General features: G+C 42.3%; 1 protein-coding gene across 2 annotated transcripts in view; it reads right to left on the bottom strand.

Moving 5' to 3' along the window:
• TOP1 (DNA topoisomerase I) overlaps positions 1–19,055 on the bottom strand; it is a 69,544-nt gene that overhangs the window by 25,541 nt on the left and 24,948 nt on the right. Inside the window, exons 3-5 of one of the 2 annotated variants that reach the window (XM_087749812.1) lie at positions 13,164–13,266; positions 1,714–1,840; positions 1,081–1,136 (exon numbers count right to left, since the gene is read on the bottom strand). In XM_087749812.1, the coding sequence (XP_087605938.1) occupies positions 1,081–1,136; positions 1,714–1,840; positions 13,164–13,266 (286 nt within the window). The remainder of the gene's footprint in view (positions 1–1,080; positions 1,137–1,713; positions 1,841–13,163; positions 13,267–19,055) is intronic. The other variant, XM_087749810.1, reaches the window with a different exon arrangement.

The raw sequence follows: 19,055 nt of genomic DNA, 5'->3' as shown, positions 1-19,055 counted from the left end.
TAAATGTCATTGCTTTCTATTTCCAGAGCATCCCCAAAAGGGCCTGGAGAGGGCGCCTCTTCCCTGTGCCAAGCATAACTACTTAGTTTGCATTTTTAAATAGGAGTCAGAAAACGAAACAGATGGAAAGACTCACATCAAGAGGGCACGTTCAAGATACGCAAAGAATAACTACCAGACATGGACTAGACAGGGGTCTTCTCCCAACCTCTCTGCATCCACAGAATATGGTGAGACTGGAAGGATTTTGTCGTGGTTTTGGGGTTTTTTGTTTGGTTTTGTTGATTTTTAAAGTGGATTCATAAAACTGGACACAGGATTGAAACCTTTTCCTGACTAACAGATATGAACACATGCATCCACCATACCACAGACCTCCAATAAGTCAGTTGACCGGATTTACCACCTTAAAAATAACCAATTGTTGGATTTAAACAAGTCACAAGAGATCTTAGTCAGTCGACTATTAAGAAAAAGTACTCTTCTATCAATTGCTCACTTCAGGTTTTTAATAAGACTACTTAGTGATGACTGATGCAACACCTAAGTCCAGGAGGCTCTATTAGCAGCAGGAATTTAGTAGAGTAGGACGTCTAGGCATTTTCTGAAGGTACGTCTGATTTTACACAAGCACCCTCCTTACTTGCCACTCCTCTGCAAAGGCTTTAGGCTGTAGTCACTTACAGAAGAGACACTCAGAGGCAATCTGGACTGTATTTACAAGGCCCTGTCTTGAGAAGACCGCCTGCAGGGTTCAAGTACCAATTTTACAACAGAGGTTCTTTCAACTCCAGCTACCAGTATTTCCATAGTTCAATCCATCCTCCGCAGAATTCAACTATTTAATACTTGGACAAACCCAGCATGTGCAGGCAGATACCAGGTATTCAACAGCTCCCATCTCCAGTTACTAGGTAAGCAGATCAATTACCAATTCCCATAATTGAGAAGAATATATCGTCTGAAGGGGTCAAAAGCATTCCAATTTTTTCCCCAAGACCAAGTGAGAGGAGTCAAACACGGAGCACCTAAGAAAAGTCAAACTGCTGCTTTTTTCAGATCATAGACCTGATTTCTTACCTGGAGAAACCATTTTCCTTTTCCTTCTTTATTTTTATATCACCAGATGATTTCATCTGAAAAACATAAAAAGTAGGAGCTGATTAGCACTGCCCAGAGCACCTTATGTTTTTCCAACATTCAACACAGGCAGGATATTTAACTTGCAGAAGGAACCAAAGGACACTGTGACTGTTTCTTCATCCCCTGTAGCCCTTAGTAACCTACACGACACACCAAAAAGGCAACGTTTTCTATAAGTCTTAGCCAATTCAGTATTTTCTGGCCCTCCAGTTTCTTCAATAGTTAAGTGTATAGTTTGTTCTTGCACGGAACGAACGTGATCTAACAGATTTTTCTCCCTTGTCTCTGAATCTAAGCATGGCAAAGTGAAAAGTAACAGGGGAAAAAAACGTGGAGCCAGTGGACACAGCTCCACTGTGGAACTGTTTCCATTCACAATACCTGCAGATAAAGCCCTTACAAGTTCATATCTAGCACTCCACAAACCAAATCTCTGGGTTAGTGTCGAGATAATTCTCTCCAGGTTGATAAAAACAGGGAAGTATAAGCTACATCTAACCCACTGAGTTTGTACCGTTCAGCAGTATAAACGAGAACCATCCTCTTGTCTCTCCCACAGGAGACACCTACCTTCTCTTCCTTTCTCTTCTCCTTGTCTTTATCTTTGTGTTTGTCTTTGTGTTTCTCTGAGCTGCCATCTTTGTGTTTGGTTTTCTCCTTGTCTTTGTGTTTCTTTTCCGAGGAATCTTTGTGCTCACTGCAAGACAAAAGAGTACGTTTGCAGAGGGGAACACGAGGAGATTTGGCTAATACAGACAACCTGCAGCGGTAGAGTGTCACAGGTTTTGATGATGACAAACCCTACAAAATAAGGGATCACCTTAACAGGAAGATCTACCACAGTCTCCCGTCACATGTCACCCATTCTCCTCAGGAGGAAGAGGAACAGGAGAGGAACATACCACAAAACCACAGCTGCTAAGCGCTCCACTTCAGGAAACCCCCTGACAGACTGGATTGCTGAGGAAATCCACAGCTGCTACACTTAAAACTCAACACTTTAGGTTGAATTCCCACTGTCTTTTCCTCTTTTTCCTAGTCCACGTAAAAGGTCACTGGAATAGAGCCGCCAGTCCCATCAATGCCCATGTCAGCTTTTGCTCAGACAACAGTTTGTCATTGTAGCAGCTCTCATCTCTGCAACTTAAAGAGAAAACCGCTGATCTCTATTATTCCCAAACAGATGGGAAAACCAGAGCAAACAGGATACGCGATGTCCTTGTGTTTATGCAAAGTCAAACAGAAAAAGCAGGAATAATGCTGCAGTCCTCAGTCAGAGCCGCTTCATCAACTGTGCCTCACCACCGTGGCCAGCCCAGCTCCGCTCGGCTGAGACGACCCTGCCATGCAGGACCGGAGCTCACCAAAGGTGTTTCCAAGCGAGAAGCTGGTCTGCTACTACTCAGAGTCTGGTGCTAAGGATAACAGTGCTGAGAGTTTAAATACCCAAAATTCTTTAGTCAGAACAGAGGAAAAAATGCCCCCAAGGAGAAGAAAATCAATCTTTTTTTATTCTGTTTCTACCCCCTTCTGATTTCTGAGACATTTGGGTAAATTTGGATCACATTTCCAAGTTTTTCGTATCAACCAGAAAGATACATGGCTGTTTTCAAATGAGAATTAGTTTTCTCATGGAACAACTTGACCCTTGGATCCAGAAAGTGAGGAAACACTCTCAGGAGACTCACAACAGAAACTGCAAGAACTGGCCATGCGGATTAGCAGCACCGTTGTGGAAGGCAAGCAGCAAGCCTGTCAATTCAACAGGCCTCCAATACACATTTATAAGGTCGTGTGGAGTCCTTGAGGTCACCCTAGGCTTAAGCAAGCCAAAGGCATGGTGGAAATCAGGCTCTCTTCTACTGGGCATGGTTAGGCATCAAGCAAGCTACCTTCCTCACGCTGGCCGTTCACGCTCCTCCTTCCTCAGCACTTGACTCCCATCACTACTGCTCTCTGGGACACACTCCGCTTCTCCTTAGGGCTACGCAATGCAACGCAAAGCTTTACTAGAAATAGGCAACTTCCTTATTTCAGTTATTTCAACACTCAAGCGCAAGCCCAAACTGATTGGGGGGAACACAGCCCTGAAAAACAGCAAGCCTGGAAGGCCAGGTAAGAGTATGATTTTTAATAACGATATACGCTTCAAGTCTTCTTTCTATCATAAAAAACAGATTGCAAAAGGGCTGGATGCTTGATGGCTACAGAAAGCAAGCAGCACATTAACCAGCTCCCATAAAGCTTGCGTGTGATTAAGAGGAAGGCAACCACAGTCACAAATATGCCAACCCACACCCAGCTGTACAAGTGCAGAGTAAAGTCCAACGTGGAGAGTTTCAGAGCCTCACGTAACACTAGCACAAATGGACCTGAACCTGCAAAAGGTCTAAATTATTCAAGCTCAGAGTAGCACACACTCCAATAAATACAGACTAGCATTCCAAGCCCAAGCAGCTAAAGCATGAAAATCCATCGCTGAGGGAAATCACTACATTCACACACTGTGTCACATTAAGAGATCAGTAGGAAGAGAAACCAGTTTCGTTTCAACTCTCTATCAACCTCTTTATGCTACATATAAAACTGTAAAGGAGTATCTAAACATTAAAAGGCAACTGGCAGTCTAGAAATTCTTGTAGATAGACACACAGCACCACATGTTGCCTGTGAGTGAAGATTCAACAACTGCAGACTATTCTTACCCAGCAGATCGTGTTATGTACACTGTGTGATCAGGACATGCAAGTACATACACAGAACATCCTGACACTGGATCTCGGAAATCCACGAGATGCCTGCTACTCTTGCTCGGATTTGACATCCCAGTTTCTGTACCCTGTTTATTCACCACTATCTCAGACTCAAGACACCTATTTCATTTTCCTTTGCTCCAACAAGATTCATTGACTGAAAGCACAATCCCCACACATGTTATTAATCATTTTTAAACTCAAGAAGGTCTGGAAATTCTGACTTCATATCTTGTACTGTTACCTGGATGCTAGGTACCTCATTCGCCAAAGATTTAAGTTTTACAACAATTACAAAGGTATAACATCATACAGGAAAAAACATAACGAACAAACATGCAAGGCTTAGACCCATTTTGTTCTCTGCAAGTCTGCTTGTGTCTATTTTCTGACTCTTTCTTGTTCTTATTTGGTATTAAAATCCTACCTGAAATAACATGTTTTACGCAGACAACAATTTGCATCTTCAAAGCACCGTACACACTGCAATCGATGGAGTTAGTTCTCTAAGGTAAAGTTCATGACAGTGTCTGTTGCTTGGGAGTTTGGAATAGCAAAAAAATGAAAAAAAAAAAAAGTTTTACGTTTTCAAAAGCACCATACTCATTCTCGCTAGCAGCCAAAAGCACTAGCTTTCAATACGTGACCGGTAGAGCCCTGGGATGTACGTAGAACGTGACTAAAAGCAAGTTAATAGATTACGATCTACACCTGCAAAGCTAATACTGAAAAAGTAAGAAAATCACATTGGCCTACAGAAGCAGTGGCAATTTTTGTGTGAGTTGAATGCTTACAGACTACAGTTGGAATTAAGAGAGTGCTAAAACTTAGGCTTGCTGAAGTAGAAGCTCAAATAACATCCCTCTCAAAAGAGAGTAAGTGGCCACCATTGAAAAGCTGTTACACAATCTAATCTAAAGCAGAGATTTTTCAGCACCGGAGTCAGAATCAAGAAGTCTGGATTCCTGAGTCAGTCTTAGTTGTTGTTGTTGGTTTTTTGTTTTTGTTTTGTTTTTTTTTTTAATCACAAGACTATCCTTCCCCTTTGCTCTGCAGTGAGCAGTAAGATTTCTCACCAAAGCAATGTGAGCTCAGATAACCCAAGGAAACTCTGTCTCCAGTTTCAATCTGCAGCTTCATTTTCAAAGCAACAGTATTGGTGGCTATGCCCTGAGGTCCTGCTTGCGGCTGCTCCTGGGATGTGACTGCAAGAAATTCCCCAGATAAAAATTCGATTTCATGTGCTACTTGCACCAATGTAAAAAAGGAGCACAAATTTCTTTCCCTCATTTGTAAGCAGGCTGCTCGTCAGCCCTACGTGTTTCTAGACACTGGACCGCAGCTCTGACTTCAACCACTCAGTCCAAAATATTCTGACACGTGCAACGATGGATGCACGTGCCCCTCTTCCCTAGGAGGGCCTGAAATCTGCATCTCTCGGAAAAGCTCATTTAGAAATGCGCTGATAACAAAGGCCTCAAGCAACAATCCTGAGAAGAGTAACTTTTTTTTTTTTTTCTCCAAAAGCAAAGTAAGTTGCACAGATATTAACTTCAGTCAGCAAGCTGAGCAGCTTTGGTCTTTCATTTGGCTAAGATACTTATGCGAGCCTCCAGGGGAACACAATTTAACCACCAGACTAATCTGAAAAGAAAAGGCAACAGGATACCGTCCTTACCCTGAAGATGATGTTTCAGCCTTTATCAGAAAGCTATTTCCAGACAACCCCAAAGCTATTATTAGGAAGGACTAGGAACAATTTAAAGATCAGAAGTCTGTCTTCCTGGCCGATTCAAAACTGAAAAAAAAAAAAACTTTTCTTTAAAGAAACCAAACACAACCAAACGAAAAGGTCTCAAGACCGCATGCACCCAGATAATTTTAGCCTGAATTCATGTCTCGGAGTACTGTGGATCCTTCGTTAGCTTTGCTGCGCATACCCCTCTGCCAACAAGCCCGCTTGAAGTCACTGAAGTAGGACAGCAAAACCCCCATAAGATAGAGGGAAGCTTCAGTGCAAGTTAGCCTGAGGACAACTGGATCATGAAACAGTTGTTCACCATCTGTTTTAGAAAGACACAGCTTTGCTGACAAAGATCCTCCTTTTCACTCAGACCATTACAGCTGAACCACTGCAATGGCACTCAAGAGTTTTACACCTCTGGAGGTGCTTAATGCTGACAACCTGCACTGGTTTTTTTTTTTTAAAGGTAATGAAGTACAGTAGGACACCATATTAATGCAGGCAGAACCAGCAATTACATCATCTAGAGACGTATCACGGTACTGGCTTAGTTCAGACAACGGCCAGATGAATAGAAATGCATCTCCTAAAGCACTACAGCCTTTTTGCTAGCTTGCTTACTGTCTTTCACTTAAGAGTTTTAGCGTGAACAAGGACATCTGAAGGCCTTGGAAGGCTCAGGCTGAAGCGCACGAAGCAGCAAATGCAACAGAAGCAGCCATTTCCCTTGAAAGCACGGCTGTATTTCCCAGCGAGGATGCCTGCAGGAGGACAGGAGGGAAGAGGGATGGGAAGGGAGAACAGGCACCTGGCAGCAGCTGCTCAGGCTACGATCACACGGGAAAGCCACAAGCGGAAAGTGTTTCCAAAGAATGGCAGATGTGCAGATCACAGCTTCCTTCTTCAAACTACAACAGCTTTGCAGTAATTTAACACCGCATTCTTCAGGTGCCATTTATGTACGTTAATAATCCCTTCCCAGGCCTTTTCCATTCCAGCTTCAAAAATCACAAGCCGGGAAGGATGCTTTATCTAAAGTGTCTCTTATTTCCTCTCTCTCATATTCTCAGCTGTAATTAGCTCGTGACTGGGAATCTGCTACTAGCAAGCACCAGCGCCTGCTGCAAGCAGAGCTTTGCTTGCCTACTCAGGAGCTGCTACAACGCAACTGAAGCGTAGAATAACAGGGAGCTGTGATTTTAGTGAAATCTAAAAACACAACGGGGACAGGACATAGGTTACACAGCCCATGTCTCGTTTGACGTAATTAAGTATTAATGGAAAACTGTGATCGTGTTCAGGCTAACGCATACCAAGGAATGGCTGACTGTGCAGGGAGCATTTCAGGAACAGAAGGCACACTAGCGAAGGACAAGTTTTCAGCTGGCTTGCGGTATTTTATGCTCGCTGGTAGAGGGTTATCATATGGTATAACAGGGAATGAACATGTGAGCCCCAATGTTCCGCTGGGATTTCAGCAACACAACAAAAAGAAAAACCTGAAACCACTTTTCCCAGAGTTGAAAGGAGTCTTTTCACCAGTTTTCACAGGTAACAGATCAAGCCTTCAGCAAGAGGAACAAGATAAAAAGCTGGACTAATCAACAGCTGATAAGAATATTAGAAAGTAGAACAGTATTCACACATTGAGATGAGGATCAGGCTTAGCATGCGCTTTCTATAGATGTGTGAGAATCAGGTATATTATTAAATAAAAAGCAAAAATTTTTACTACTGGAAGGCAGTGTCACATTAGAAAGCTGATCAAGGTGAACTGTGCGCTCAAATGGGGGTTAAAAAAAAAAAAAAACCCGATGCTAGGGAACAGGGGGTGCTGAAATAATTTTTTTTTTTTTTTAAATTGCCTTTTCCCTTACGTCAGATATCCCTGCCTCTTCCTGCCCCCAATGCACGCAATTCTTAGCAGTTCAGGATCACATAATAAATCAAAGGAGGTGTGCAAGAAGTCTGAACTGAAATTTATCTTCGTTCACGACTAGCAAACGCCTGGAATCTGTTTTTCCTAGCAAAACCATAAAACTTGGAAGGTGCCAGTGAAGATCAGGTCTATAAATCCCTTATGCGTTCCACACTTCTGTTCATCTCAAGCTGTGATCGCAAGAGATTTAGTAAACGGAGGAAATATGCAATCTGACAGAAGATTTCTCTTCCTGCGGCTCAGATGCTTGTCACATTGACAACATGGATCAGTGCTGCAAAAGCAGCCTCTTTACTCCCATTCCCTGTCACAGCCGTTTCTGCACTCTTCAGTCTACTGGCAGCCCACGCTCCGTGCACAAAGCCCAAGACACCTGGCAGAAAGACACTTGTTACTGTGAACACTTCGAAACCAATCTCTAACAACTCTTGGCTTCAAAGGACTCGTTATTTCATTATTTTGCATGGTCTACTTGTTTGAAACGCTCGTCTCCCACAGATCAGAAACCTATTGCCACATCAGATTTGTTTCATTTTATTTTTTTAACCACTGACATTTATATTTAATGGGTGTGTACTACGTTTTCTTTTGGGGATTGGGAAGTACAGGGCTGAGACAAGGAACAAAAGAAAACACTTTGCTTGACAAAGGTTGCGTGATAGCGATGTGGATTTATTCTTTGATACCGATTTTTCTTAAGTGGGCTTTGCTTTTTTTTTTTTTTCCCCCCTTGAAGGGTGACGGAGAAGATCTGAGGCATACAAATGTTCTCTCCCAGTTTACTACAGCTGTAAATGAGTGGTTAAGATACAGAAGTGTCATCTTGTGAGTGGGAGAGGAGGAAAGCAAGAAGCAAAATTAAGAAGTTCTACATACCACTCCACACACTTCTGCCATATGAAATCAAAGTTATCTATTTTAGGTATTTCTGAGACTTATCTTGGCAGTTTAGAGCCTTCAAAGTCTGGATACAGGAAACGTTTATTCTTCTGCATTGGAGTTCTTCTGCCTTCTTGATGCAGGCTTTATTTTAAAAGCCTTTTTTAAGTACAGGGCAGGAAATGAAATTGCCAAACTATTCTAGAGAGACATTAAAACAATCTGCTTCAAACACCACCAGACAATGCTCTTAACTGCGTACAATGTCCGATGCAGTACCGTACTTCTCAGAATGCAACGAGGGACTCTTCACATGCTCTGTATCAAATGCCACGGAGGTACAAACCCAAGTTTCACCAACAACACTGGCTTGGATTTCTGCTCAAGCACTGTTCAACCTCTTCGAGAATTATCAAAGATCCAGCACATCTTTTGCAATATCACAGCAGCTTTTCAGAAAATCCATTCTGTATTTCAGAAGATCTACATGCAATTCTATTAATCTAAGATAAACTTTTCTAAAGGATTCATTTTCAATTTTAGCAACAGGTGACAGGCTTTTATTAAGTACTTTAAAAATTCCCCATACAGGTAAAAACCATTGGAAAATCCCACATTATTGTTACGTTGGAGATTTTTTTGTTTAATTTCTAATGGAGTAACGGCTATTTTTTCCACTTGTTCTTCATTGTCAAAGGAGAAACTTCAGTACAAACAGGCAGGGTTTTTTTTCCCTTCAAAATTCTTCTGCGAAGTAATATCTCCTATCAAAACGGCTGTCACCATCCTCAGCAGGGCAGAGGCTCTCGGGGGTCTGCTGCAGTCCCCTGCAGCCAGGTTCAGCTGGTGTCTTTGCTGCAGACGGGAGGTGCTGGATGGTCACACCAGAGGGACAATAACATGGTGGCACTGCTGTGGGGCTGGGTTTTGGAAGGGGCACTTCATCACCTTTCTTTATAAAAGCAAAACCTTCGACCCAGTAGAGTCTTTACAACAAGTTGTAATGTGATGGGGAGCAACCATGAAAATCTCTTGTACCAAGAGAGGTTCACCGCTTATCTCGCAGCAAATGGCTTAAAAGAGCTGTTGAACTTCAAGAGTTTTCTTTTACAAAAAGGCAAGCGTTGCAAACTTGCTGATGACCAGTTGCTGTCAGTGGTATGCTACCTAGCAGATATCATCCAAAAAATAAACACACTTAAGGTGCCCCTTCAAGGTGAAGGTGTCATTTGAATAACAACGGGTGAGAAAATAACTGCTTTTCAAAAGAAACTTGTGCTATGGAGAGAGCATCATGAAAACAGATCCATCAGTACGTGGTTTTGTTGCCAAAACTGGTGCAAGTGTGTCACCAAGAAAAACTCTCCTAGCTGCACATTTGAAAAACTTGGAAACAGAGTTTTCTGACCTGCCTGAAAATCTTCCAAGTGAAGAGTTACCTTGGGTTTTGAACCCATTTGCTAAAATTGCAACACCTATCAGTTAGCTTGCAGGCACAACTGGCTGACACCAGGGAAGACGGACATTTACCAGCTCAGTGCCAAGAAAACCCTTTGCCTAAGCAGTAAATGGGTTGAAAAAATAGTATCCTTGTTTAATAAGCACAGCTGACTATGCACTTCTTCCATTTGCATATACACATCTGCATGAGGAATCATTTTCAGCAGTAATGGCCATGACAACCAAGTATCAAAATAAACAGGACCTAGAACCAGCCCTTTGGATGGCTCTATCAAAGGCCTAAGCCAAGATTTTAAAAACTAATGAAGTGTAGGCAATCAGAGCCCTCACTCTTCTCCCAAGAACAATCTTCCTTTGGGTCTGGCTATATTGCAGCTAAGAGCCCTTCTGAAAGAGGACAATTCTCAAGTATTTCCCCACAAAGCAATTTCTTCCCCTCCCACTGCTAGCAAAATTAAAAGCTATTAAAAATGGCAAAGTGATGCAATGCTCCCTTCCTCTCGCCAGTGCAACCCATCTGCTTAGCACTACGACAGTGATGGACACTGGACAGTCACACAGGCCATCCTAGAATTCCGACTTCTCTGTTCATCTTGGCTCTGTCCAAGAAAGTATTTTAGTACAGTGACTGTAATAATGGAACCCAAACTGTAACTCAGCTTGCTTCAGTCCTTCCCTGTCCTGTCCCATAACTCACCAGTCTGGCCTCTGCCACCCTTGGATTCACACCTTCCATGTGAACACTTGGCAGTTGCCCAGCCACATTCAGGTCCTTCCAGCAGCTCCACTCTAAGGAATTCCCTGCTCACCACAGATCTTCCTCCATCTCCCACATCGTGGGCTGCTGGGCTATCTCCTTCACAAGACAATAGTTATCTAAACCTAATCTTCACAGACTCAACTTACATTTATGGCAGTATGTGGATGACAGCTGAATCAAAGGGTTTGGGGAAGAAATGCATAAGTTTTGACTATGAGGTCAGTTATTTCTAAAAAATTTGTCTTAGAAGTCAGCTGGCTTCACACAGCAAGCAGCTGTGTACCCTGTGCATGGCTGAGCATGAACAGGGAGTGAAGATTTTAGAGCACTCCTGAAGGAGCAATCCAACCAGAGCACCACAGGCGTGTCCGCGTACATTATCTTTCCTGAGTACCACCTTCAAGACCGGATCTCATGATTCAGCACTGTAATGCATTCATTTTTAAGGTGGCAATTTTGAAAGGCAGAAAACACACTATAGAAAACTTCCGCAAGCTGTGCGCTCAGCCTGGGGAAGCGAAGTCCCATCTCGTGCAGGGGCCTGGGGCCAAAGCAATATTGCGTATCTCTCCCCAAAACATGCCTTGAACAAAACCCCTGCACATACATGTACTCAGTCATGCCATCCACATAGGTGTACCCTATTATGGAACTCAAAGATGCAGTACATCGTGCTCACAAGACAAATGAACACGTAACAGATAAATGAAAGTGACTGGAAGCTTTAGGCACAGTGCCTAGAAAACATGCCTTCCTTACAGGGATTTCAAGGCAACGCTGTAGGGAGGAAGGAATGACTTCAAGATAAAGCATGATTACATATCATCTCATGAGCCACACCTCACCAAAACACAGCAGCCATTCTTATCTCCTTTCCACTGTTTTGGTATTTGTTTACACAATCGGTAGCATGCAGCTTCAAGTTATAAGCCACAATTATTTCTTCCAGTTAAAAATACACTGACCATTTCCAACTCCTCCACAAATAAGGTCAAATCATTAATAAATTCTGGAAATTTAAAGATAGTGCTTACATTACTCCTTACAAAAGGATGTACTTTAAGATTGCAGGAGAACGGTTTTTCAGGTGAAGCAATGAACATCTGGAAATGCAAGACAGTCTATTTTGGGGTGCATGCTCGAAGATCAGAAAAATGAAAATCAGAAATCAAGGCAGTGTAGATATGTGAGCAAAGAAGAGTGCAAACAATGTGTCCAAAGCATTTCATCTTTGCTGTGAAAGCCAGTAAATGCTGCAATTATTTGGCCTAGATTTTTTCCCCTCCCATCAACCATTTACTTTCAAAAACAAGGAACATATTATGGAACAGTAAGGCCGTGTAACTTCTCAGAAGTTCACAGAAAACTCAAAGTGTGACCCCAATAAAACAAACCCACTGCTCAGCACAGACTCTCTCCTTCTTTCTGTGCTTCTTTTTATTAGAGATCAGTTAACACAAGCTTTTTTTATTCATTTTTAGATTGTGTTATCACAGTTGCACAGCAATTACTTAGTAACACTTGCCTGGCCATAGCATAAACACTATCTGCCATTCAGCAAGTGTCACAACAGGAACTTATCCTCCAGGGACTGTTTTTTTCAAGTTTCATTGCCAACGTAGGCTCCGCAGCACTCACGTGCCAGGAGTTACAACTGGTAAAGCTTTTCTGAGTATCATCCTGTGTGCGGTACCTGCCCTGTGCTCCACCATACCAAATCACCCCGGACAGACCTGCATGTCCTGGTGCTTGCAGTTCACAGCCTAGGCTCAGGTATCAACTGGACCGCTGAATTCACCACCTCAAGGTGATCACAGACTAAGTGTTTATGTTCAGTATGGATGATACGGCAGGTGACCGGCATGAAACACCTTCCCCATATAGCGGCAGTGTAGTGTATCAATCACATCAGACAAAACAGCATGCAATCCTTTCAAATTCATCATCTAATCCAGAAGTTCATAACACTGCCTCACAGCGTTGAGACATTCAGCCATTGTGGTAGGAGGCCAAGGACATCACCATCATTCTGCGGGACCATCTTTACAGACACTTCTAATTATTAGGAGGCTGAGCAGTCACATCAGGTTCATCTATGCTAGAACAGTGGGGTTTATACCAACACTTGAGAGAGCTCCGCATTTCTGACAAACGATTGGAAGCACACACAAAAAAAGATTATGAACAAAATTGATCAATCTTCATGAAGATGGGGTTAAACTAGTTTTCAATGCCTTTAATAACACTAAGCTACAATAACCTTTTCCACATGAGTATTGGCTCACATTTGCAAGAAACACTAGTTCAGCTACCCATATAGAAATGCATGCAATGACAGAAGTTAGGCTTAAAGCACCTACACTCATATAAAACCACACTCAAAATATAGCAATTCCGTCCTCATATATTATCAGAGTAATTCTTTTAAGACTGCACGTGCAACAGTGATTTAGCCTATGAGGACTTCAGTGACTTTTTCCTCACCTATTACTGTGCTTGGACTTTTCCCGGTCTTTTTCCTTGTCCTTCTTGTGCTCTTTGTGCCGGTGTTCTCGGTCTTTGTGTTTATCTTTGTGTTTGTGAGAATCTGCAAGCAGAGAGGCAAAAAAAATTAAGAAATCAAGTTGGGAGAAAACTCCATGCCTCCCTCATGAACCTCTGCATTTTTGCCCACCCCATACCAGTATTTTCTGTGATTCAAAATTTGTAACAAAAATCTTAGTTTCAGAGGTCCTAAATGGATTCATTGTTCCTGCAGCACAAGTTAATTCATCTTGGCAACAACTGCATTTATATGGTCTTTAGTTCAATGCTTTACAGACCATGAAGATATGCAACCTTCTTATTAAATAGGTAAGTACGGCTACAGCAAGTTCAACCTTATTTGGCAGATGGGAAACCTAGCTTCCTTTGCCTGTAAGTTTTTCATGTAAAATAGATTATAAGGATACAGGAATAGAGCAAAAAGCTGAAATGTTAGGCCTGCTGAATCCTAGAATTTAGACTGCTGCTTCCACAAGTATCTAGTTTAGACAAAGCAGGGTCCCCCCAAGTTAAAATCATCTTATTCTTATCCCCAACAGTGCGTGACATGACAGGCATACGGAAAGGGAAAGGGGGAGTAATGAGGGAAAAAGAAAAGAAAGGGTGAAAAGAAAAGGGGGCTAGGAATTCTCTCCTCATGCTTCTCTTCTGCAGGAGACACTTACCTCCCTCCGATACCAGCCCCCCCAAGAAAATCCAACATGACAGCTGTAATGAGCATGTGCTGGTGGTAACCCACCTACACAGGCTAGGACTGGTCCAAATTAAGTGACAGGTCAGAAACGGGAGATGGCACTCAAGCAAATCTACATGAACACAGTGATTTTATTGGTATCAATTTCCACCGAGTGACATTTCCCATCCTCAGTGACAACTGTACTGTACAATAAAGTCCTTTAAAGCACCAAGGAAAGAGATCCAGCAGAGAAAAAGAGCAACATAGTTGAATTGTAAACAAACTCATTCACAAGAATCTTTAGGTCTTTAAATGTTCTTTATAAGTAGATAAAAAAGGAGCCGAGGCTGAACTAGCACCTCAAACCCACCTCAGAAGGCGCTATCATATACAGTCGAGGTCACTGTAATGTTGGGAAGAATGTGTGCGTGCCCAAAGACTCCCCCATTTTTTTGGGGGGTTTGGGGTTTTTTGGGGGTTTTTTGGTTGTTGTTTTTTTGTTGTTGTTGGGTTTTTTTTGTTTGTTTGGGTTTTTGTTGTTTGGTTGGTTTTGTTTGTTTTTTTGTTTGTTTGTTTGTTTTAACATGCTTCTCAAAGCTACTAAAATTAAGCAAGCTCCTCAGGATACCTAAAAGGCTGTGCTGACTTTGGCAACTGTTTTCAGATCGTAGCGCCAGAATTTCCACCAGAGATCGGGGATGCAAGGTATTAATGCTTAATTAATTGTAAAGATGTTACCGTGCCTCTAAAAAGGCTGCTATCCCTGCACTAAGAATAGGAAACTGCAACACAAGGATTTTGTGACTTTCGCAGTCACATGGGAAATGCATTGCAGAGCCAGGAACAAGCCTCATTCTCCTGACTCCCAGTCTTTCACCACAAATTCATTTTTCTCCTTAACTGACACCGGCTCTTACAACCTCAAAACATTCAACTGGTTTTAGTGGAAACATACCCACGGTCACGTTTCCACAGAATATTATTTTAATCTATTGCTTTCTATAACTTCAGGTATTGTTTTCAGACACCTGCAGTACGACAACATAAAACAACATATGAATGCTGACATTCAAGCCTCCGACTTGCCTTCTGCGTCTTTTCTCGATCCTCCTGAACGTGGCGACACTTCCTAGCGCTTTGGTGTGTACAGCATATACATTTAAAGCACAAGATTTAGTTTTCTATATTTTGATTACAGGCACGTGGCAGGTTATGTGGAACATTTGGTGTTACAGCATAAAACACCTAAGAGTTTTCAAGTACCGAAACAGCAAAATCTATTTCACAGCAGGCAGAGCTTTGCAGGCATCTCTGGCAAACTGTGTGGGGACCGGACACCTACACTCTCTGAACTGCCAAGAAGCAATTTCTCAGTACCCTTCTTCCCACCAGGACAACACACATTTCACTGGCAAAAATGTTTTCGCAGTGCATTTCACACTTAAGATTCTTCAGTTCAGCCAGTAGCTGGAAGCTCAGGCTGTTTGCAAACTGCCTGGGTTTTATTCCACAGAGAGTTTACTCACTGATTCCTAAAGCACTGGCTGAAGTGAACAGCCATCTATTTACACTTGATGAATAGGTAAATTGCTAGAAAAACCATCACGATGCTATACATAGAACTATGTACACTCATTTTATAACATACTCACTTTTTAAGGCAGCACATACCAACAGAGAGTCCATTTTTTTCTACCAACCAATCGATGGAAAACGTGTGCAACTAAGCTCAATGCTATTCTCTTTAGAGCTTAGAACCACAAGATTATTTTTCACAAAAAAAGCGGAAAACGGAACAGTCTCTTACCTTCATCACCAGATTCCCTTCCAGCTGACTTGTGCTTTCCAGCTGAAATTAATATTTTCTCTTGAAAAGTAGTTCCAGGGCTATACCCTGGAAATGCTGGAGTCAGACACCTATTTCCCCAATCCTCTGCACTGCTTACAATGATTTGGTTTTTTTCAGACAATTAAAGCCTGGTACAGCAGCAAAAAAAGTGCCTGACCAGTTAAACTAGCTCTGCTTGCTAGTATTTGTCACAGCTCAGCTTTCCTTTGCCGTCTACCAAAGGATTTCTAGCTGGAAGGTCTTTCATAGAGGTATTCTGGCTAAAAGGCAGGCCAAAGCAGCTGGGGAACAGGAGGTTGTACGCATGGTCTTGAAAGCAGAAGGGAAAAAACTGACAGGAGAGCTTTCACCCAAGTGTAGTCATGGCTGCACAGGTAATTGGCCTCTCACACTGGACAGCACTTTAAATTCAGTACTTCCATGGAGATAAGGGTACCACCTCCCAGACACATCTCCTAAGAATTAAACTATTCTGGAATATTTGCCTAGTATTCAGACTCAATGGTGTTGCTTTCTGACATGATGTCACGAGGTAGATTAATAATGAAGACTTCAAAAGAGTTTATTTAATAGTCTTGAGCTGACATATGTATGTCTTCAGAAGGCATTAAAGCTCTTGGTCTTTTTTTTTTTTTTGAGGGTGGATCTGGATGAAGTTCAGGAGACTGGGTCATTAAAAAGGACAGAATTCTTTTTTTGACATATCACACAAAAGTGCTTTGTTCCAGACTGTCTTTATCTAGGAGTCCAAGACGCTGGTTATTTGGTGGCTGACATGAAAACAGTTCAGCCATTTCATTCCAGTTTATGTACCCACTCCACAGAAACCAATACAGCATCACCTCCAACTGAATTACACAGGCAACAGATGACTGAATTGGGAACAAAACTTTAAGACATGGTGGGCCACCTCGCAGCAAACCTCATCAACACAGAAGCAATCAATGGAAGTGTTCCTGTCTGTAATATATCTTCTTTGGTATATTTAGCATATTGATTCCTAGAAGAATCTTCCAGCCTCCAGTAACTCTCTCCCAGCTTGCAGCTGATCAGCAGTTGACTGGGTCCAGCCTCACATGAGCTACGGAATGAGGTCAGACATTATCACACATTCAGATTTGTTTCCTTCCTTTTATGTCTTCCATTAAGTATGTCTGCTCCCTCTAACACTAAACAAGGAGATAAATACTATTCCTTCTCCAAGAGTATTAGCAAAATCCACTCTCTACTGTGAGCAAAGTTCAAACCCCCAAAAGCTCGTGTGATATTTAAAGGATTTCAGAAATCGAAAAGTCTCTCCCCAGCATCAAGGTTACAGTGGGGACAGGGGTTATGCTTATTGGGCAAGGATCCATTACTCCTAAGGCTCTCCCTTCAGTATCCTCTAACCCAAACAGAGCTTTTGGCATCTCTTCTGTTCTAGAAAGCTTGATGTCTCTGGCACTGGATTTCTGTCTGTTAATGTCGAGCCTGGGATGTCTCCAAAAGATTACTGCAGTCCCCGTACTATTCCTGCCATTCCCCCTGTACCTCCAACAGTCACGAGCAGCTCTGCATTTCTGTATGTTGATTCATCTCTCAACTCTGCTTAATTACAAGGATGCCTGATTTAAGGATGGGAAATTCTAAGCACTTTTGGTCTGTGGCTCTGTTTTGTCCCCGTCCTCCCCCCGCCTTCGCTCCACCGCTAAGTCTCTGGGGAAAGGCTGAGTCATAACCCTATTTGCAATACTTGTATATACGTATTACTGGAAGAGTGCAGTTTTACTCCTTATCCAGGAACAGAGCTGTAAAAGGTTAGGCATCTCTAACTACAGCATGACAAGAACAGAGATGAAGTAAGGGAAAGCCCTCCTCCAGCAGGCAGTTGCCACCTGGAGAGGTAGTGCCAACAGACAGCAAAGGTGAGCCGTCTCCTTTCATAACGAGAACAACCCCTGGATTAATAGATTACTCTGGTGGCAAAACAATTCTGTGGGACTATACTGTTTTAATTCATGAGATAAATTCATTTGCTTTTAAAACACTTTTGAATACCCTTCTCCACACCCCGCCCCTCCCCAAAAAGATTACTTGCATATCACAATCAAGGGAAGCAGGCCTACTTCCTACATTAATCTCATTTTTGACGGCAACTTTTCTAATAAAATCCTGAAATCACACAGACAGGCATAAGTTCTTGTATGCCCAATCAGTACAGCTATCAATATTATTTGGGAGAATATTCCTGGCACATGATACAGGATGCTGTAGATGCCATTTTATCCCACTCCCACAGCCCACTTTTATCCCACTTCCATTTGATCCCATTTTCATCATTTTGCATTAGAATCTCTTTTTTTTTTTTTGAGCTGAGAAAAAGATGTGAGCAACAATCTGGCCCTTCTCATTTCTCCTAAATTAAGTGAGATGGCTGGCAAATTAACACCTGGTAACCCCAATTTCTGGTCAACAGCAGCTTTTCCAGATAAATCTATTAGCCATCCATATTTGCTGTCTTTCGGTTCATATTCTTATAAGTTTTTGTGGGCACAATTTGAATACCTCATTAACCTGCTTACAGAAAGGTTTCTGCAAGCAGTCTCTGTTCTTTTGAAATGTGTTACTAGGTTCTAGGGATAAAGACTTTTTGTATTTTCTTTCAGGTTCCAGCAACACCCCAATTGCTTTTCCTCTCAGACAGCCTAGAAATACCTCAACTGGTATGTACGCTGGTATTTTATCCGTTTGAAGCCTCATCTCAATGCTTGTCTACACTGATGTCCAGAAAGGCGATTTAAGCTTACTTGATTCTTGGGACTGAAATCTGTGCCCAAATCTGAAGACACGGCATGAAAAATTCATCACATTACCAACAAAGAAAAACATTTTTACCTTGTTACTCCAGTAACACTTCTGCTTCAGATGAGTGGCTGAAATTTCTGCCCAAATTTAAGTCCAGTGCCTTGATACTAGTTATTCGTTACAAGAGAAGCATACAAGCCCTCAGGATCATTGGTCTGTACGAGTACGGTGCCCTCCATTACCAGTACATTCAGCCATCCTGAACCTGAAGCGTGAGCAAGAAGCCCTTCGCTATCAGCACAGAGGACGTGTATGATGAAAGTAGCAGGGTCTTCTCACCCTCTCCTCTGGAAAGGAGAAGAGAGTCTTAAAAGACTTCTCCAGTTCCACTGCTAAATCATGCAGCTGAAAGGGAGGTAATTCACTAACACTGGATTAGGTTCAAAAGCTGGTCAAGTTCAAAAACTTCTCATGAGCCTTCCTGTCACTTGAGAAACAGTCAGTCCCTTCTCACCTCCACCTT

This window comes from Nipponia nippon, unplaced genomic scaffold, assembly GCF_047370975.1.
Source record: "Nipponia nippon isolate SJK-2023a ecotype South Korea unplaced genomic scaffold, ASM4737097v1 scaffold_13, whole genome shotgun sequence".
NCBI classification, from domain to species: domain Eukaryota; kingdom Metazoa; phylum Chordata; class Aves; order Pelecaniformes; family Threskiornithidae; genus Nipponia; species Nipponia nippon.
Note: the sequence above shows the minus strand (reverse complement) of the source record. Positions and strands in the feature narration are given on the sequence as shown.